Source organism: Anabrus simplex, chromosome 1 (assembly GCF_040414725.1).
Source record: "Anabrus simplex isolate iqAnaSimp1 chromosome 1, ASM4041472v1, whole genome shotgun sequence".
Classification (NCBI taxonomy): Eukaryota; Metazoa; Arthropoda; class Insecta; order Orthoptera; family Tettigoniidae; genus Anabrus; species Anabrus simplex.
In genome coordinates, this window is record NC_090265.1 from 397433561 (window position 1) to 397454473 (window position 20913).

Consider the following 20913-nt stretch of genomic DNA (forward strand, 5'->3'; position numbering starts at 1 on the left):
CTTAAAGGTAAATTTACCAACCCTTTTCAGTAATTGATGTCAGTGATTTTGGAGGAGAATGTTCCAGAGCATGTCCAGTGTTATGTACAGCTTCTTCTGCGAGCACTGTACGTGGCTGTATACTTGTTATCTTGAATGCTTCCTATTTCACAAAATGTGTTCACCAATCTGTGAACCAAACTTCAAGTTCGAAGTTTAATATCAGGGAATCATTCTTGAAACAATCTACATACAACATGAGCTAATTCTGTATGGATATACGAATCATAAATTTATACTCTTTGGGAAATAGAATATCTGAATTGAGCCATAATAACTTAGGTAATACACTGCGTTACACCTAAAGAATGCTTAACCCATTCGCATCCTATTTAAATACCGTAGCAGTTCACTGAGAAAACATTTAAATCCCACACTTTGGCAATCGTCTGCACAGTAACTTTTTCAATAAGTTATCACTAACCCCGCTGTATTCACTAAACATATGTACAACAGGGATATTGTCATTTTTTGTGCAGTTCCAGTCATTCAAGTTAGTCTGCACCAAGGTACGAACTCGTTTCAAAAGACTTGGCCCACCGTCAACATTTGTATCGCTTTCCGTGTCATCAGCACTATTACACGCATCACTCAAACTAAGACCGTCAGGGTCTATTTCGTCGTCACAAACATCAGTCTTCATAATCATTCTCTAAAACACTATTAGCTTTCGTATTCTATCTTCATCAACACCAACACATCTGCTTGACGCCATGATTGCAACTGACTTGAGCAAAATAAGATGAACAAAGATTTTGTTATCTCTTGTTCCAGAAGTGTGTGATGACCTGAGCGCAGGAAATAAAACTGTAGTCACATGTCTAAACTTCAGCTCAAAATGCATAGAAGTGGCATCTGTGAGTTAGTAACTGAACTACATGTGTTGATACACAGTAGTGCCACGCCACGAGCTGAGCTTGTCATTGGATTCATATGCCACGAATAACTTTTGTGAGGTAGGGTCGTCAAATGATGCGATTGGGTTAATACACTGCCACCTAATGAAAACTTCATTAAACACAAGAATATGTATTTTCAGTTCCTAGAATTAACCTGGTCTCCCCCCTCCCCCAGCTCCCCAGATGGCTTTCAACCGTAGGAATGAGATGTATAAGACTAGAACTGAAGAGCTCAGCTACGTTCATGCGGAGCTGTTCCATGAAGGATTAATCACCTGGTGCTGTGTTTATTTGATTTGTATAATTTGATTGTAAATATTTCTTTATTTCACAGTCCACTTCATAACGCTGTATTAGATGAAGACCTGAACCAAGTAAAGAGGCAGTGTTTTGTGCTTGCAGCTCGCAAGGAGTCAGTAGATATCCGAAATGCAGAAAAACAGGTAACTTTCTGTAAAAGTAAATCCAAATATAACTTTCATTGGATTGTTGAATGGCTGTTTGGTGTAGAAATATCCTAATGGTAATTTGTCATATGCAATAAATTTCATATTGATCCGTATTGGCAGCTAAATCACAATTCAGCTAATTCACTTATTCATGAATAGGTGGACCTATTCCTACCCCATTAATTGTGCAATTGTAATTTGGACAGTTGTATATTTTTTTATATGGTAATTTAATCAGTAGTATGGCTGATGTCTCTAGATCATAATTTTTCAGTGGAGTGACATCACTGACTGAAAGGAAGTTAAAGAAGTCAACAACATCGTTAATTATCCAGTTTAACTACCATAAATTAATTTCCATAATCTGTATTCGCGAATAGTATGCATTTCCAATTGTTTTCCTGTAAAAGATATCTTTAACATAATTTGTTCTGAAACTGGGGAACCTGTTTTGGAGTTTTTCCACTGTTTAGGAAATTTATATTTTTCCAAGCAAGGGAAATTAAAAGGAAGAATAACTTACTGTAGCCTTTTTATCTCAAAGAAACAGGAAACTGGATATAAAAAGAAAAAAGACTGCAATTATGTTCATATTTGTAAAAGCACTAGGGGAGGTGAAGGACAACGATATTACAGCGAGTTTCTCTCATCATTTGGCTGAAAGGTGCGCCAGCTCATCTGCCTCCTGTTGACTCATCAAACATTTTCGCAGCCCGCTATGTTGAGCTCTTCGAAACCCCAGTTTCTTGTCCAAGTCGTCTTAGGGATTTTATAGGTGTATTCCATCTACCACTCCTTTCTTTTGTAATGAAATCTAAAATCTTGAGACTTACCAGCATGAAAAGGGTACTATAACAGGGTGATTGGTACTATAACAAGTGATTATAACATGTCTTCAGTCAGTGATAGTATGATCTGTTTACTTAATGAGTAAAAAGTATATGAGATTAGAACATACACGAAGTGTGGGCCATAAAGGTTGCTGAATATCACCCCATGTGATTAGTGTGGGATTTCATAAAGGACTATGCTTTTGTTCCACCACTTGCAAAAATAGTGGCCAACTTGTACGCATGCATCACAGCAGCATTCACGTAGATTGATCCCGACATACTAGGCAGAGTATGGCAGGAGCTGGAATATCAGCTTGATCTGTACTGTGTTATATGCGGGTCGCACATTGAACATTGGCATAGACGAAAACTTGAGTTCAGTTGCTTTTTGGGTATGTTCACATTGCACATTTCCTGTCTGCCTAAATTTAATTCAAGTGCCATAATTTAGTAATGAAATAAGGACCATCATATAGAATTGCCCTGTAGTAAAATACTGGATGTGATATTAGCTAATATATCTTAAATGTACATGTTAGAATTATCTATACCCTAATAACAGATGATAACCATCATCCTGCAAAATTTTTTTTTTTGAGTTACATCCAAGAAGTGATATGAAGAAAGATTAATGTGATTTCAGTTTGTGTGTATAGTTTCTCCAAGACTGATTTCTACAGTCTCTACAAAATGTTGTAATGAGTTGTATGGAAGGTATTATAAGTGTACAGGTCTTACAGTGGGGTGATAAGATAGGGTAGGAAAGGGAGGAAGACTGAGAATGAAATAACCGTGGCCTTGATTCAGGTATAGCCCCAGCATATTTGCCTGGTGTAAAAATGGGAAACCACTGAAAACCATCTTCAGAGCTGCCAAGAAGGGGCTTCGAATTTGCTACACCCCCACGATGCAAGTTGACCCAAAACGCGTATTTATCTCTCTCAGCTAATCCTAATGAAGCATTAGTTGAAAATTTAAAATATTTGTTGACATTTTTCAAAGAACTGTAACCTATTTTTAAAAAATTTACTCAAGAAAGGGCACCTAAGTCGAGGCTGTTAACGGTGCAATACAAGGATTAAATATTGGCAGAGTTTACAAAATATTTACAATACAATAATATCTCATTTCTTAGAGAAGACACTTCATAATGAAAGCATTTGTCTTACGTTGGTTCACAAAGGGTGTTATTAATATTTTGAAATTGAAGGAGTACCTCAGAAAATGTCTGAAATATCTCTCGAGATTATCCAGAACAATGGTAATGTGTGTTTTTCTTTAAACTGATTAGTATAAAAGTAAAAACAGATACGTGTGAATAACAATGCTTAGTAAAGTAAGAAGAGATAAGCATTCCTTGTTAACACAAATATCGCTGAAAGATCTTTAGAACAACTAGAGTGTGAGCAAATATGGCATAACCTATGAATAAAATTCTGAAGACCATTACTAATGAATTTGCTAGCCCACTGACTGAAATGTTTAATGAAAGCTTAAAAAATGGGCTGTGGAGTGTATCTGACATAAGACACAAAACAAAAAGAGGTATAATTGGGTGCACCTATTCAATACAACATTTAATGATAAATATATTGTTCTGAAAAAGGCATCTGTTTTATCACTAATTTATTTCAGGATGACCCAGTAAATGCACATACACATGTATACACACAGGTCAATTCATCTATGAATAGCCTCACTTACTAATTGCTGTCTATTTAAAAGTCTCTCTTCTGTACACACAGCAGGCAGTCCCGGCCAGTTGGAATTACCTGGGGACGCTATAATCCTTACTTTCACTTCTCCAAGCCCAGTCGCCCTATACAGCAGCTGTGTGCAGACCTCTGGGTTTGAACTCGGTGCTACTGGCTATACAACACACGATGACTATTCCTTGGTTCAACTCCAGAGACAGCCAGTATTTTACAGAGTCACCTCTAAACAGCAACATCTCAACAGTATTCAACAGCAGAACGATACTCACAACAGCGAATATTGACATAGGTCCAGTTACCCTCACACTCGGAATAACTGCTTCGTTTGCTGACTCACGGCAGTCCTCAGTATACAGAAGTACACACAGAGTACTTTCAGGTACTATGCAGTCTTCTTTTCCGCATGCCATCTTCAGTCTAGCTACTCACTGGACTACAACCACAGCTCCTCATTCATACCTCGGCAGACACTAACTACAGCCAACAGCTCTGTCCCCCTCAGACCAGCCGCCAAACCCCAACACACACTCACTTAGACTCCACCATGGAGTCCAACACTGACCCCGAGTACAACACTGACTCGTGAGTCCAGTCCCAACTGATTGTCCATGGCTAGCTTCCCTTTTTATAGCTCGGGTGATGTGTACGAGAATATTCACGATGTGGCCAGAGACGGAATATTCTTGTTGCATCTCTAAGAAACTCGCAGTTAAGCCAGCCGACAAGAACCATATATGGAAAAATTAAGAGATAAGAATTTCATATTGTTTCGTATTGAAGCGAGGTCACTAATAAGTTAAAAGTATAAAAAAATAAAGTAATGGAGTGCAGTCAAACGAAGTCAGGCAATGCAGGAAATACTAGATAAGGAAATGAAGTCTTCAAAGAAGTTGATGAATGTTGTTACTAATGATGGCAGAAGTAAAGAGGATATCAAATGCAGACTAGCACAAACAAGGAAGGCCTTTCTAAGGAAAAGAAATTTTGCTCACTTTGAACATTAATATAGTAATTAGAAAGTTGTTTTTGAAGACTTTCATCTGGAGTGTGGCATTGTATCGAAGTGAAACATGGATGATAACTAGCTCAGAAAGGAAAGAGAAGCTTTTGAAATGTGGTGTTTAAGAAGAATGCTGAAGGTGAGATTGATAGATCGAATCGTGAATGAATAGATACTGAATCGAATTGGTGAGAGATTAATTTAGCTAAATTTGATGAGAAGAAGAGATAGGACAGGACTTATCTTACAACACCCAGGGCTTGTTCAGTTGGTTTCTGAAGGAAGTGTAGGCAGTATGAATGGTAGGGGAATCACCAAGTTCAGGAATGAGGCAAGCTTTTATCTCTGTGAACATAGAAATCTCTTCTAAAAAATCATAAAATCGACTTCACACTATGCAATGGCTGAGCCAACAAACTTCCGTGAAGTGTAGAATGTTACCATATTCTCATACTAGATCACTGTGAAAAGTTGTGAACTGCCTGTGGTTCAGGGTATGAGTCCTAACAAAGTTGACATTTTTTGTTATAACCTTGATGCAGCATGTAATGTATTGTAATAAACCTACAACCAGAAGCTGCCAGTTTAGATATCAAGAGTCCTAAAAGTTTCACCATCGATGTTGGTCATTGCTGGAGCCCTATCTTTGGCTACACAGCTTAATTTTTTCCCTTGAAAGACCAAAATGTCAGATGGTTTTGTCCACGGCTAGTAATACATTGCCCTCTTGTCAGGGGAACGAGATTAATCTATTCGTCCTTCAGTACCGAATTTTCATCAACTCATTGATTGAATATTAAAAGTTGAGCAACGTCCGAGATATTATTGCTCTCGTCAAGGCCGAATGAAAACGTTATAATCTTTTTGACGACACCTTCTAGTTGTTCCACAAAATTATCCACAATATTTTGAATGGTCCATGTAATTGTACGTCAGGAAAGATTTATGAATCTTTTAATTACAGAGTTTGAATTTCATTGTTGAATCTGTATTGACGGTTGGACTTCTTACGAAATTGTACAAAAACTATTTTTAATCCTCCTAGTGAAAATGAAATGTCGTATGGCTTTTAGTGCCGGGATATCCCAGGACGGGTTCGGCTCGCCAGGTGCAGATCTTTTGATTTGACTCCCGTAGGCGACCTGCGCGTCGTGATGAGGATGACATGATGATGAAGACAATACATACACCCAGCCTCCGTACCATTGGAATTAACCAATTAAGGTTAAAATCCCCGACCTGGCTGGGAATTGAACCCAGGACCCTCTGAACTGAAGGCCAGTATGCTGACCTTTCAGCCAACGAGTTGGACATCCTCCTAGTCAATACTATATATTTTTTACATTCAGTTAAGACGAAAGTTCACATAAATAGACGTTTCGACCTGGCATTAGGTCATCCTCAGTAAGACATATATGATGTCTGTGGACAATGCTGCACATTGTTGTTGTGTCCGTCCCACTTCTAACATTATTGTATGAAACTAAAGGGATTTCCGCGCTTCGTTTGTTCACGAAGTTGGAAGAAACAAAATAGGGAGTGCGCGAGGCGCTCGCACGTCGACCGACGGCAGGTTAACAGGCAGGACAAAGACATCGGACAGAAAATGGGAATTGCTTAACAGTATCATTGGTCACTAAATTTTATCCTCAAAAATGATTTTACCTTGATCATCAAAAAGGACATATTAAACGTGTGTACTGCCTGTTCTTGGATAATATGGTGCTCATACTTGTTCTATAACAGACACTGTTAAACGGAGTGTCTACCAGAGAAGAATTGAAAGAACTTTTTTAGGAATTTCCCTATAACGACCCCTGCAAAAAATTGAAATTGGGTGGAAAATCTGAGGAAAGAACTTTGGAGGAGAAATCTGGGCTCAAAAGTAAGTTGGGCAGGTCAAATAGTAAGAATGGATCCAGTGAAGTGGACAAAGGTGATAACTGAACAATACCCCAGAGATGGACAGCGAGGCAGGGGATGCTTTTCAACCAGATGGTCTGATCTCCTGAAACGCATTGTGGGACCAATTTGGATCAGTACTGCACACGACAGGGATTTAGAAGAAGTTTCGGGAGGCGTTTGCCTTTTCCGAAGGATTTTGATCTGGACTGAGGGCTGGAATGGGTTTCATTCAGTCTAATAAGACCAACTGAGGAGCTGTCTGTTTCAGTATGAAAAGGCAGCGTACTTGGTCACAGTAGCCAAGCAATGTGTCTTGGAATGTTGTCACATTGACGGCATGACACTTCAGTATTTGTTGAGCCTCTGGCTGACAGCCTTCCTCTTGGAAGGGCTGTATGTGCCACATATAATCTATTAGTAATATCTTCCATTTCTTAATAATAATAATAATAATAATAATAATAATAATAAAATAATAATAATAATAATAATATTTGCTTTACGTCCCACTAACTACTTTTTCGGTTTTCGGAGACGCCACTTCCATTTCGTTGGTGTAACAAATTGTACAGTGATGCATTATCATTGCTATTAGTGATAATATTGCTGTTTATGTGTCATAAAAATTGTTATAGCACTATATTTTATAACAACTTAATGGATGTATACATTTTTGTTTGTTTGTTTGTTTGTTTGTTTGTTTGTTTGTTTGTTTGTTTGTTTGTTTATTTTTTTATTTATTTATTTATTTATTTATTTATTTATTTATTTATTTATTTATTTATTTATTTAATTTATTTGTATGTTTTACTTTTCTCCTTTAGCTTAATTGAATTTGTACTTGCTTTTTAATTTCACATTGAACTGCATATTAAAATTGGAACATCAGTTCTGTTATAGGCCGATCAAAAAATAGTTACTTTTGTATTGTATGGCACAAGGAGTTGGATACTTCCCTAATTTATTTGGATTGTTTACATTGCAACATTATCATAGTTTCCACTAATTTCCATTTCAGACACCCTTACATCTGGCTGTATGGTTGGGCTGCCCTCAAATCGTGCATACATTATTAAAATTCAGTGCTCAACCTGGATTTGTTGACTTCAAAGGCAATAATGCTTTGCATCTTGCAATTGAGAAAACTAGCAATTTTGCATGCTTACAGATACTCCTCAATGAATATAACTGCAAGGAATTCATCAATAATCTCAATCATGATGGTAAGTTAATTAAACTTTTTTTTTTTTTTAATGCTTCAGAAAGTTACAGGGGGTGGAACCATGCATACTCGGTTATTCTGATAGGGATAGAATATTCAAGGCTATGTCAATGATTTTGAGCATCTTTGTATTTAGCCATCTGTTAAATTTTGCATTAAGAAAGTATTTAACTTCCTGTTCTCATTTTAGCCATTAACGACAGACATAGAGTAAATAGACTGGCAATGAGCAACTAGAGCTGCAGCTAGAATTTTGTGGCGGTTGCCGTATTACATCACTACACTGTTTCAATGTATAAATGTTAAAACTTAGCCGAAATATGAATAATGGAGGGAAATAATGAAAAACACATCAATTATTTAGGCCTATTAAGATGATAAACGTGTGTGTATGGGGTTTTATGTCTAAGGCATGAGTGCTTAAAAACATACCGATATCTATTCCATACAGTTGAGCTGTGACTTCAGTAGATATGCTCTGTTCTATGTCTGTTCTTAAATCACATACTCTCTCTAAAATACATCTCATACTTGTTTTTATACTTACAATAGGCCTGCGTGAAGGTGACTTCTCAAATACCTTTAAATGTCTTGTGTTTCATTGTATGTATATTCTAGGTAAGAATATTTATAATAGTTCAAAAACTGGGTACAAAATTGGAAAAATCAAGTAGGAAGTTGAACATATTTGTATTTTCCATATCAAAGCAAAATTAAATGTTTCATTCCCTACCCAAAGTTTTTCATTTTTATACCCAACTTTTGAACCGTTACTAATATTCTTACAAATAATATAGACAGAATGAAACATAAGAAGGACAAGAAAGTAAAAGAAACATATGCAAACAGCTGGATTTGGAACAGTCAATACCTCGATGCTTAGATTCCAGCACTACCCACTGAGCTACGCACTAGCTTGCTACTTCATTAACATTCCGTTGATACAAGGCACTTGAAATAAATCTCAAGAATGCCTGGATATCTATCCCAATGAATATAGTATTCTGCAATGGCACTGCTGGTAGCTTCAAATAGCCTACGCAGTGGTCTACATTGTATGCACTGGCCATGCATCTTGTTAGGTGTGTGCTATTCGCCAACTGACGAGCCCAAATTAGCACACTGGGGCGAAACGCTGACAACAGGAATAAGATAGCCTGAAAATATATTGGTATTAAAAATTGACTAATTCGAGACAAATAATTCAGGGAATCTATAACCATATCATACTATCATATTCACAAAGATGCACACACACAAGATGCTGTCAGTTGTGTACACTGTTTTATTTACAAATTATATACACATTAATAGTTGCACATCAAATGAATCACCATCTTGATCTCAAACAACTCAACAACCCAAGACTGTCCTCTATATACCTTGCCTGGCCAGATTTCCAGAAAAATATTATTTGATATTTAGAAATTTCATGATCCGTTTAAGTGGAATTACAATAATTGTATTATTAGGGGTCCTCCTATTCAATATAAATACATTTATTAATATGAATAGATCACACATCGTTCACACGAGGTACTAGTTTAGGCACTTAACTTGTGCCATCATCAGCCAACAAGTCAAATCAGGTAAACACAAACGACTTTAAAATAACTTTGAAACACACTGTAACACCTGCATAGATGAATATTAAATAAAATATGGTACATGATGATATTGCACTTTAGTATGAAATCCTTTTAAAATTTTTAAAATACAGCAATCATCAAATGTCATCATTAGATCTGCTGCTGTTTGGCTCCACTCTTCAAAGAATGTAGTCGTTGCTCCGTCGTCTTTGGAATGTAAATTTATTGTTTCTAGGAGTAGCTTTCAACAAAGGTTTTCAGGTTCCAAAACTCCATATTGAAGTGAGAATTACCAATAACCAAGTCCATCACATGCACATTTATATTTTTTCAGAACCAAACCAATGATTAAACAAAGTGTCAACTTCACATGGCATTAAAACTCTGCTGCATACTTTCACAAGATTAAAGAACTAAAGACTTACACAAGCTGGACAAACCACTTAAATGAGATTTCCGAAAAACCAAAAGCTCTATTTGATTTCCTCATAGCATTTTTTTTAAACGTACAAGTTCCAGGCAGTAAGTCGGTTTTTCGTGCTATGCTATCGGCAGCCCTGAAAATGGTTTTCCGTGGTTTCCCATTTTCACACCAGGCAAATGCTGGGGCTGTACCTTAATTAAGGCCACGGCCGCTTCCTTCCAACTCCTAGGCCTTTCCTATCCCATCGTCGCCATAAGACCTATCTGTGTCGGCGCGACGTAAAGCCCCTAGCAAAAAAAAAATTAGTTTTTCTCGTTACTCCTTTCTTCTACAACGACCCCCCCGGATCCTCCTCGCACTACTGCTCCTCAGTCTCTTCTCCCACTTACTCCTTCTCCCCCACTCCTGCCCCACCCCACTGTGGGCACTTGACTCAAGCATATTATTACTCGCAGTGCTTCAATATGCTACGCTCGGTCAACGACCTTTTGAGGCGAGTCTTACATACTCTCTTTCTTGGACACAATCTTATATCTTGCCTTTCCCTCCATGACATTATAGCTGGTATATTGTTCTCATCATTCACAGGTTCCGCATTTGAACTGGGAAACGTAGTTCTTGTTGTACGTTCCCGCCTCGTCAGGCTCGTTACACACAGAACAATATCATCGAACAGGACACTATTCAACTACTTGTATTCATGTTTCTCATGATTGCATCTCACTATACGCAGTATTATGAAGTGTATTTAACCAAGCACAACGAGTTTTAGAACAAAACTATTTTAATAGCTTCATGTGTGAATGTAAATTTGAACTCGCTCTAAGATTACAACTGTAATAAATTTGATGGCACATTGTACATTCGACCCGCAAGTCTTCGACTTGTTGAGAAAGGAAGGATAAACAGAGTATCTTTCTTTTTTTAGATATTCATTTTAAGTGTAATGCCATAAGATTTCAACTTGTGAAAATGTTAATATTTATAATGTTTATATGATTGCCAGTTTTCCAACGCCTTTGTTCAGCTGATGACGCAGTATAGCGTCAAAACTAGTCCTGAATAAACATAATATATTGTAATTACATCTAGACAACAAATTGTTTAGTATTGAATAAGGTGGACCCTAAAACCTTTTATTAAAACTTTGTAATCTCAGTTCAGTACGGATAAAAAAATGAATTTTATTACGTTATATAGTCTGTACCTTGCTCAAAATTTGAAAAGAATGATATTTCTGTATTGGTCATGTCCACAGTAACAAGGAAGTGCACTTTTTACTTTTCCGTAATTTCTGTCTGTCTGTCTGTCTGTCTGTCTGTCTGTCTGTATGTATGTATGTATGTATGTACAGGCATCACGAGAAAACGGCTGAAGAGAATTTAATGAAAATCGATATGTAAATTCGGGGGTGAGTCATTACAATCTAGGCTATAAATAATTTTATTTATGCTGAGTGAAATGGTAGTTTAGGGGAAGGCCTAAAATTTATTTCTCAAATATTTACATTATTAGTGGTCCTATAGATGAATACTACATAACTAATGTTATATAAAATTAAATTTCCAGTCATTTATGTCTCATACATTTTTACCGTACCGGCTATGATAACACAGGTATTCATGAATTTGTATTTTTGTTGCTAAGTCCACATCCATGCCAAGCCACGAGAAAATGGGTTAACAGAATTGAATGAAAATCAGTATATAGAGTCAGGGAATAAGAAACTACAGTCCAAACTATCAACAGTTCTATTCATCCTGGATGAAATTGTAGTTTAGAAGAAGGTCCCTAATATTTAATTTTTAAATACCTCTGTTTATTGGTCCTATCGAAAAGTACTACATAACAAAAGTTATAGAGAATACAATTTCCGATCATTTATGTTTTATTCAGTTTTACCGTACCGACTATGATCAGAGTGGTGTTTCAGAGTCGGAAGAAAACTATGTGAAGGCCTACAATATCGAAAGCACATAACATTACATTCACCATTGTTTGTTGTGATGTTCTTTGTCTCTTATGCTGCCACTCAACTCCAACAGATGGGATCACTGCTGCGTACGGAGTATAACAGCCTGACAAAATTGGTGGGAAATAGCTGGGGAGTTAGAAGAAAACTTTCTTCTTTAGCATGCCATTCCTCTGGTACATACCTTTTCTGATACTGCTGGTACGTAACACACTGGTTCATCATAGTATTCCAGCTATTTGATCCCTACTCTGACGCACTGTTTTGAATGAGCCATGTGCACACTTAAGGCAGAGGCTCACTTAGTAGTAGTAGTATGACCTGGTCTAGAGTTACAATTTAGGTCTATTCCAAATTATCGCAGCACAATTCACTAAATAACTCAAAATTCAACCCTGAAAAGAGCCATTTCTTAAGAAAAGTTTCTTCCTCTTCACTTTTATTAAATTCTACATCCATTTTATTCCAAAGTAGCAGTGAAGACAGGGTTTCTCCCCTGGCTTGGAGGAAAAATTTGCCACCAAGTCAGATAGATTTTTCCGCTGCCAGTGTAGTGAATTGTCATTTTCTGACTCATCAGGTATACTCCTATTAAACAGATGAGGAATAGGGCATAGTTTTTGCCCTGGGACTCTACACTATTTGACCTCCCCCCCCCCGAAATTATTGTTTACGGCTCACGGCTGTCTGCAGCCTGGTCATTCCAGCTCTGGAACTTTGGACAGTTACATTGGCAGCATAGTACTGTTCGTTAAAAGTGATAAAATGTGTGGTTTTTAATTTGATCAAGTATATCATATGATAGCATTGTTTTTAATCACGACATTCCTAATGGCATCATTTTACTGATCTGTGTTGATTTTAGTTGGGAAAACCACAAAGACAGCCCTTCTGAGGATGTAAAAAGGCAGGTGGAGAGTGAGTGTATGCCATTATAATGAAAACTCCCAAACTTGATTGTGACTGATGGTAGGCAAGAGGGCCTACCATTACAATGAAAATTCCTTAAGCTAGTCTTCGCACAAGAAAAGGCGTTTGGTGACTTCCTTATCGCATTTCTAGAGTAACGTTAAGAACTACACAATTTAATACAATCTTGCTCACAACGTGTACACTACCTAACCTAGAATTCTGTATACAATATAGACTTCCGTAGCGAAGCACGGATGCATCAGCTAGTACAATAACAAAATGCGGTCAAAACAAGAACTTTGAAATTGACAAGTTATGCAGGGTTGACAGGCCAGAAATTGGGTTGTGTGCCACCAAATCGTCGCTGGCAGGCACGTGAGAAGAGACTCCGTTTCCGATGTTTCGTCTGCTTGCGATTCCATTATAAACAAATTTAGACTCTATGAAACTTGAATAAAGATAACTCCGCGACTGTACCGTACATGTACTTCACGAAAACAATAAGGCTTGTTGACAATTGGATAAGAAAAAGTAACAAAGAAGTAGCAATATAAGTTTTTATTTCTAAAGAACTGAAGTAGGACGTACGCGACAATAAGGGATATGAGACACTCGTTCATTGTCGTTAATTGTCTACAATGACTTTATCTGTTGGCTGCTCTGAAGCAACCAGATTACAGTATTGATATCAAATTACATAGTTTAGGGACCTGATGAAAACTTCGAATTACATATTAACAATTAACCGATCGAAATAACATATGAAGGCCTATATTTGAATTCGGGGAATGGCATTTACTAACCGACTTCAAAGTTTGGAGTTTTCACTGTAATGTAGCTTCCGTATTGAAGAGAATATCTTTAGACTGTCTTCTGAAGGTAATTAATGAGGAACAATTTCTAATTTCAGGGCTTGAAGCATTCCATATTCAAGCACCCTACATAAGGAAAGAATTACTGAATGCAGGTGTATGATGTGGAGGTATTGCAATTATTGACGCAGATTGCATGTTACGGTCATGAAAGGAAGATTAGAAACTGAAATTACTGGAGAGATATTCCAGTATATTTTCAGTCGAGAGCCAATAGATTAGTGTTGATACATGCGGATTTCTCTGCTGCTTAACTTTTAACCAAGAATGTTATGCATAAAAAGGGGATAGATACGATACAGAGTTCAGTGAAAAAATAAATCTAATACAGGAGTCTAAAGCTCTCTGCAGTTTCTTATTTTGTTCACTGTTAGCACCTTGCAACACATAATCACAGTAGTTAAAAATCGGATGTATCCATGTTTGATTGAACCAGTCTTATTTTAACTTGAGAGATAATCGGACTGGTGAATCGTAAGGAGATGAAGTAATGAATTTTCCTGCATATATTAGTGATATGCTCATCTCAGTTTAAAATTTCATTTATAATGACCACAAGGCTGTTTACAGGTTTACAGAATGGAGTGGTAACACAATTAAGTTGAATAACTGGAAGTTGTCGACTGTGTAAATGGGCAAGCAGTTTTCTCTGCCCTGGTATGATATGAGGGCGAATCAAAAGGTAAATTACACTTCCAAGTTATGGCGATTTATGAAAATACGACTATGACAACATACAATGCAAGTTCACTTTTCCACACAGTCTCCAAGAGATTGCAAACATTTCTCGGAACAGTCAACCAACTTTTTGATTCCAGATGTGTAGTAATCACCTCCAGCGCTATGTAACTACCTGGTGACAGCTGCTTTCACCTCCTCTATCATTTCAGAAATCGTCATCCTCCGATATTCTCTTTTCGGCTTACCGAACACATGATAATCATATGGTGCTCAGTCTGGACTGTATGGAGGATGTTGCCATTGCTCCTACTTGAATCGCTGCAGCAGTTCGGACATTTGGCAGCTGCCCAGGGATAAGGCTACATTACTACCTGTGTTAGCCATAATCTAAAATAAACAAGAAGCAACTTCTCATGGTTTCCTAGCATTTGACTGGGATGGTTTTCTGTGGTTTCCCATTTTCACACCAGGCAAATGCTGGGGCTGTTCCTTAATTAAGGCCACGGCCGCTTCCTTCCCACTCCTAGCCCTTCCCTGCCCCATCGTCGCCATAAGACCTATCTGTGTCGGTGCGACGTAGAGCAAATAACAAAAAACAAAAAACAAAAAAAACATTTGACTGGTGTGAAAATGCGAAACTACGGAAGAGCATTTTAAGGGCTACCGATGGTGGGATTTGAACCTACTATCTCCCGAATGCAAGCTCATAGCTGCATGACTTTGCTCAGGTTTTTAGCCGTTTCTTCTGACAGTGCCAACAAAATTATTGGAGCATTAATTGCTTTACTAAAAAAATGTCAGACCCAAACAGTCTTCTGTTTTAGTACAGAGATGTTCATGCTGTGAAATCCATTTACCTGCTCAAAAAGCTGATACTGATTTGCCAGTCAATATTGATATTTATCTGGTTCAAATTTTCTGTTATCCAGAAAAACGTTTCAAAAACTTAGCACTTTGAAAGTACATACAAATGTGTGGAGCTAAATCTAACAAGACTTTAAAGTATGTAGTATACATTGGCTCTCTCTCCTTGAATGTATCACCAAAGATTCTGGATCAGTAGGTAGCCTTAACTCTAATGTTTTACAGGGGACAAAAAAAAAAAAGTTCACAAACCAATTTGAAGGAGTGAGGGCTTGCTTTCTTGATTCAATGATAAAGTTATACTGTTACTTTCTTCAGTGTGTACTGTCCATTTTTAATAATATAAATTTATTATTACAACAAGATTAAATTGTGCTAGGATTGATGTTGCTTGGAGTAAAGTTGTAAATTTAAAGAATGAAAGTGGTCAAATGAAGCATAACACTTTCACTAACATTATGTTAGCTGTTTTATGTCCGCCTCTGCAGCATAACGGTTAGTGTTATTAGCTGCCATCCTCTGAGGCCTGGGTTTGATTCCTAGTACTGCCAGAAATTTAATCATGGCAGGCGGGCTGGTATGTGGTTGAAATGGTACATGCTGCTCACCTCCATTGGGGGTGTGCCTGAAAAGAGCTGCACCACCTCGTGATGAGGACACGAGTTTACTTTAGCTGTTTTATCAGTGCCACACAGTAATGCCCAAACAGCAAGAATCTTTAGCATTGTGAAAGAAAATCAAAATGAATTTAGGTCTTCACTAAGTGCAACTTCATTGTCATTGTTCCTCATTAAGAAACTAAAGATGGTGTCAGATGGTGGTGTATGTTTCAAGAAACTATTCACTGAAAAGCAGTTACAAGAGGTGAAGCATGGTACAACACAATATGTACACCAGAACAGCTAAACAGGTAGTTAAACATGAATATTTCTTTGTATTTTAAAATTGAAAATTCGAGGCACCCGTGTTGATCCTTCCCTTTGTTCTGTGATTATGCTGATTACCGATTCCCCATTCCGAAGATTGACACGTCTGTAGTATAGTAAGTGAGATTGAACCAAAGTACAGGAAAGCTAATGCAGCAAACTCGCAGTTGCGATCCATAGTATTCTGTATGAAACTATCCGTGTGTATATTAGCTTATAACAATATAAACTTCAATTTTTGACATTAACTTATATTACATGTAATGAACTTCATGGTGGTCCGTATTGAAAATGGTATATTTTAATAAACTTAATTGTATTAAGATAATATTAACTTGCATCTCGGTGCTTTCAGTATTTTTGTCACCTCATGACTTCTTCATTTTCAGATAATCCTCTTAATTTTATGATTCAGTGGGTAATTGCAGTATTTGATTTTTTTTGTAGGTTTCAGTCCCCTTCATCTATGCGCAATTAATGGTAAATGTGAGGAGTCTGTTGCTCTCATAAAAAAAGGAGCAAACATCAACCTCAGGGTAAGTAAAATACTGCCGTTATTTAATCTTCTTTTCTGTTTTAATTTTTTTACAAGTATTTCACAAGAGTTTCTTTTAGATTGTAAAGTATTATGAATTTAACTAGATCATTCATTCCATTCCTGACCTGGTCAAATGACTGGAAACAGGCTATGGATTTTAATTTTCAAGTAATTATATTACGTGAATGCTGTGTTAAAATACTGTCACTGCATTGATCACAAAAGTTGTTCCTCTTCTGGTGCCATCTTCTCATAAAAGGTTGGTGACCATCATGAATTAAGTTTTCCTGCTTCGTTTTGTATGTCCAAGTTGCTGTATCGTGTATGTTCACTCCATGTAAAATCAAAAGCAAGCTTCCTTGATATGGTACACTATTCAGGACAATCATATTTGTATAGTGTAGTGATTCAGTATGTGTTTCACACCAAAAATGTCAAGCGTTCAAGGCCATGGGACAGACTCCTTTGCCTTTTACTCCTCGTAGACCAAATTGGAAAGCAGTAGAAAAGTAGAGATACAGTACAAAGCTTAACCCTTTGCACTCCATTCTTTTTTTCTGGTTTCTGCACTTTTAACAGAAAATTACTTATTTGTAATACAATGGATTTGTCCCAAACAACACACAAAATGTGTTTAATATGTTGAAATGAATATCTAATTTAGTTAATAAAGTGTGTTTGAGCTATCTTCAAGTCATTTATGGCCTGTAATTCACCAGGGTATGGTACGTTCCTTTGATTGAATGGTCAGCGTCCAGGCCTTCCAGTTTAGAGGGTCCCAGATTCGATTGCTGGCGGGGTCAGGGTATTTAATCACGTATGATTATAATTGGAAGCAAGAGTTTATGGTGATAATTCTTTAAAACATTCTCATTAATTTTATTAACTGGTGGTATTTTGTATTGGAAATTTTACTACAAATTCTCAGTAATTTTGCACTTTCCTCAGGAAAAACTATTTAGTAACGAATGAAATGTAACTAAATAATTTATAATGATTGAGTCGACACATAATGAATATATCATCTGTGTTTAAAAATTCATCGCCAAATGGCAACATTCATTAAGATTTTGGTATCTGGTATATCAATTAACAATCACCAAACTGCAGCATACACCAGGTAGTGACATTTTCATTTTTCATAGTTGTTCTTCTGTTTGTTACAACTAAACTATATTTAGAGAAAAATCTCTCCCTGTCAGCATTTGATACCGGCAACCAGAGGCATTGGAGGGACTTTTCACAGAAAACACGGTAAGAATTACCTTCCGCTTTCAATGCTAACAGTGCAGATACAGGTTTTTTAAGAAATCTTTTTCATGGCTCAACTGTTCAGCAATGCTTTCGAAATTCCTTGTATCAAAGAAGCAAATCAAAATCATTAGAACCTGTTTTGAAGGCATTTAGTTTATTGAACTCTGACATGACATTACAGTATTTAAATCACTGATGCTTGATTTTGTAACTATCCTGAAGGCTCAAACAAATTATGTAAATCATTAATTGCTATCATATCATCAGTTTTTCTTTCTTTTTTTTTTCAGCATTATGGAATCCAGTGTAGATAAAGGCAACAGCAAGGTTTCAAATTCTTTTCCAGTTTATTTTGAACATCGAGTGCCATGCTTTTAACAAGTTCATTTACTCTATTTCCAAAGAGGCAACTCTTTAATGTTTCATATTTGGTTCTCGGTGAACTAATTTGAGAAAAAAAAAAGTGAGCTAAGGGTTTTTCTTTAGATTGAAACTCAGAGTTTGCATCTGATATTAACCTCAATTATCAGAAATGAATATTGTTTGTATCTTTGCAATTTTGCAGTATTTAGCATCACTCAAGTAATTATCTAATAAATTTTGTACAGGAACTGAAAGAATTTCCTTCTTAGAAAATAAATTAACAATTGCATCAAACTATTTAGAAATTATTAGGTATTTACTTTACTATTCTTCAAGCCTACGAATATATTGAGGCTCCTTTTACTATTAGTGACGCTGTATATGGATCAACCTTCTTTGTTGCAACTGGTTTCCATGGACTCCACGTCATTATTGGAACTACCTTCCTATTATGTTGTTATGTTGATTATTTGTGTATTGATTGGGGTGGCCTTCCTTACTTTATTATTCTTTATATTTTCATCTACCCTTATTTTATTCGCCATTATAAATTACTATATTTTTTTATATAATATTCCCTCACCAACAATGAATCAAATCAGCTAGACCAACGTGTCAGTATAGGCAATGGGAAGAGTTTTACCTCTAAATCTGGATAGCTGTTAGCAAGGTTTGTTTATATTTATTTTTTTAACTGTTGTGCATTTTGGAATACATTCTTGAGCCTGGAGACAAGTGTTTAGTTCTTTCAAGCTTTTCTGCCATATTTCTCCTAACAAATTGAACTTATGGCATCAGCAGGTGAATCCATACAGATATTCTGATTAGGAGCCTAGATATAGCTGCTGTCAAGTTTCACCATCTAAAGTTCCTAAAAGTACTGCAAGACACAGTTACCACTACGATCTCTTGTTTCATCGCAAAAGACAGGAATTGGCTTGCCATCAATGAGTCTTTTATTTGTAACTTAGCTTTTCTGCACACATTGGGAGATATTTCCTCAGCCAGTCAGCGGTAGGTAAATCCCTGGAGCCTGGGATGTATTTTTTCATATACAATCTTACAGCAGGATTATCAACTTTCTCTTGAAAATGAAAATTCACAGCGCCGTTACCAGTCCTTCGACCGGGTCAGGAATATATTGAATGAAGCCCCATCTGGTGGTGAGGATAGGGATTCTGCCAGCTACTGAAGGCTATCGCACTCCTCTGGGACAATGATTAGTGACTGACATATGAAATGGAATGATATTGGAGAATGTTGTTCGAATGATAGATGCCGGGGAAAATAGGAGTAGCCAGAGATAAACTTGTCCTGCCTCCGCTTTGTCCAGCAAAAATCTTGCATGGAGTGACCAGGATTTGAATCACAGAATCCAGCAGTGTAAGGCCAGTACTCTGCTGCCTGAGCCATAGAGGCTTGCTCTCAAGGCGAATATTGGCCTAAAATAAATTAATTTTCATTAGAAAATGTGCGTAAAATATGTATGAATATAAATTTAGATATTAATTCAGTCATGAGAACTTGGGCCTATTTGTTTGTGTGTGCGTGTGTGTGTGTGTGTGTGTGAGAGAGAGAGATACTAAACCTACATGTATCTTAATGGTTTTAATTAAACTAACCCTAATGAAATAATTTTTAACTTATAACTGGGGAGGAGGGAACAATTATGGCAAGTTAAGGCATTGAATTCAAGAATTACTTATTAAATAAAATATTGGTTTTTTTCACAAAAGCTACTAGTTTTAGCGAGTCAAGCACACATATTAAACAACTTTAAATTTACTTCACTTCGTGACTTCAATACGTTCCATTTTTCAAAGTTTATACAATTTTTACATTGATACAATTTTTACATTGCGTAATTGTTAAACTGATTGAATAATATTCTAACTCTTAATAGGTAGCATATTCTAAAGAATAATTTACAATATTAGTAGCCGTACCTTGATAAACATTTCTTTTGTGTCCTTAATAAACCCCACTTTGTCACTTTTTGCCTTTGCACTTGAAGTGAACCTTCGATGCTCAGTAGCCTCAGGTGCATTATTTGTTTTAGCTCAATTTCCATTCGCTTAACATGACCCTTGGTTTTAATATGCTTTTCACAAGCATGATGCCTTTTCCATTCAATTCTTGCATTGCAGTATTTACAGAGCACAACGTTATTAGCACTTATACAAAATCCATGTACTCGATGTTGTTCAACATGTGAATTCACATTTATTTTGCTGTGCGTTCCCAAGTTTAATTTTCATATGAGCAGGCTACCTCACTTTAACCAGCTATATTATTCTCTATTCTGGATACTAAACCACTTGCTTCAAAGACTCGCAGGACAAGTCAAGAATATTGGTAGTAAAATCTTAGTAATTAGCAATAATATCCTTTCCCAAACAAAATACAACAGGTAAGGGGAATCCCAAGTAACAACCATACAATCAGTCTCACTAAAG

The 20913-nt window shown here is 36.7% G+C and overlaps 1 protein-coding gene across 4 annotated transcripts in view; it reads left to right on the top strand.

The window, feature by feature from the left end:
* Positions 1–20913, top strand: part of LOC136856840 (uncharacterized) — a 176628-nt gene that overhangs the window by 141152 nt on the left and 14563 nt on the right. Inside the window, exons 4-7 of one of the 4 annotated variants that reach the window (XM_067135012.2) lie at positions 1273–1381; positions 7859–8063; positions 16750–16838; positions 18385–18698. In XM_067135012.2, coding sequence (XP_066991113.2) covers positions 1273–1381; positions 7859–8063; positions 16750–16838; positions 18385–18408 — 427 coding nt within the window. In that variant the 3' untranslated portion in view covers positions 18409–18698. Of the gene's footprint in view, positions 1–1272; positions 1382–7858; positions 8064–16749; positions 16839–18384; positions 18699–20913 lie in introns of those variants that run through there. The other 3 variants (XM_067135011.2, XM_067135014.2, XM_067135013.2) reach the window with 3 other exon arrangements.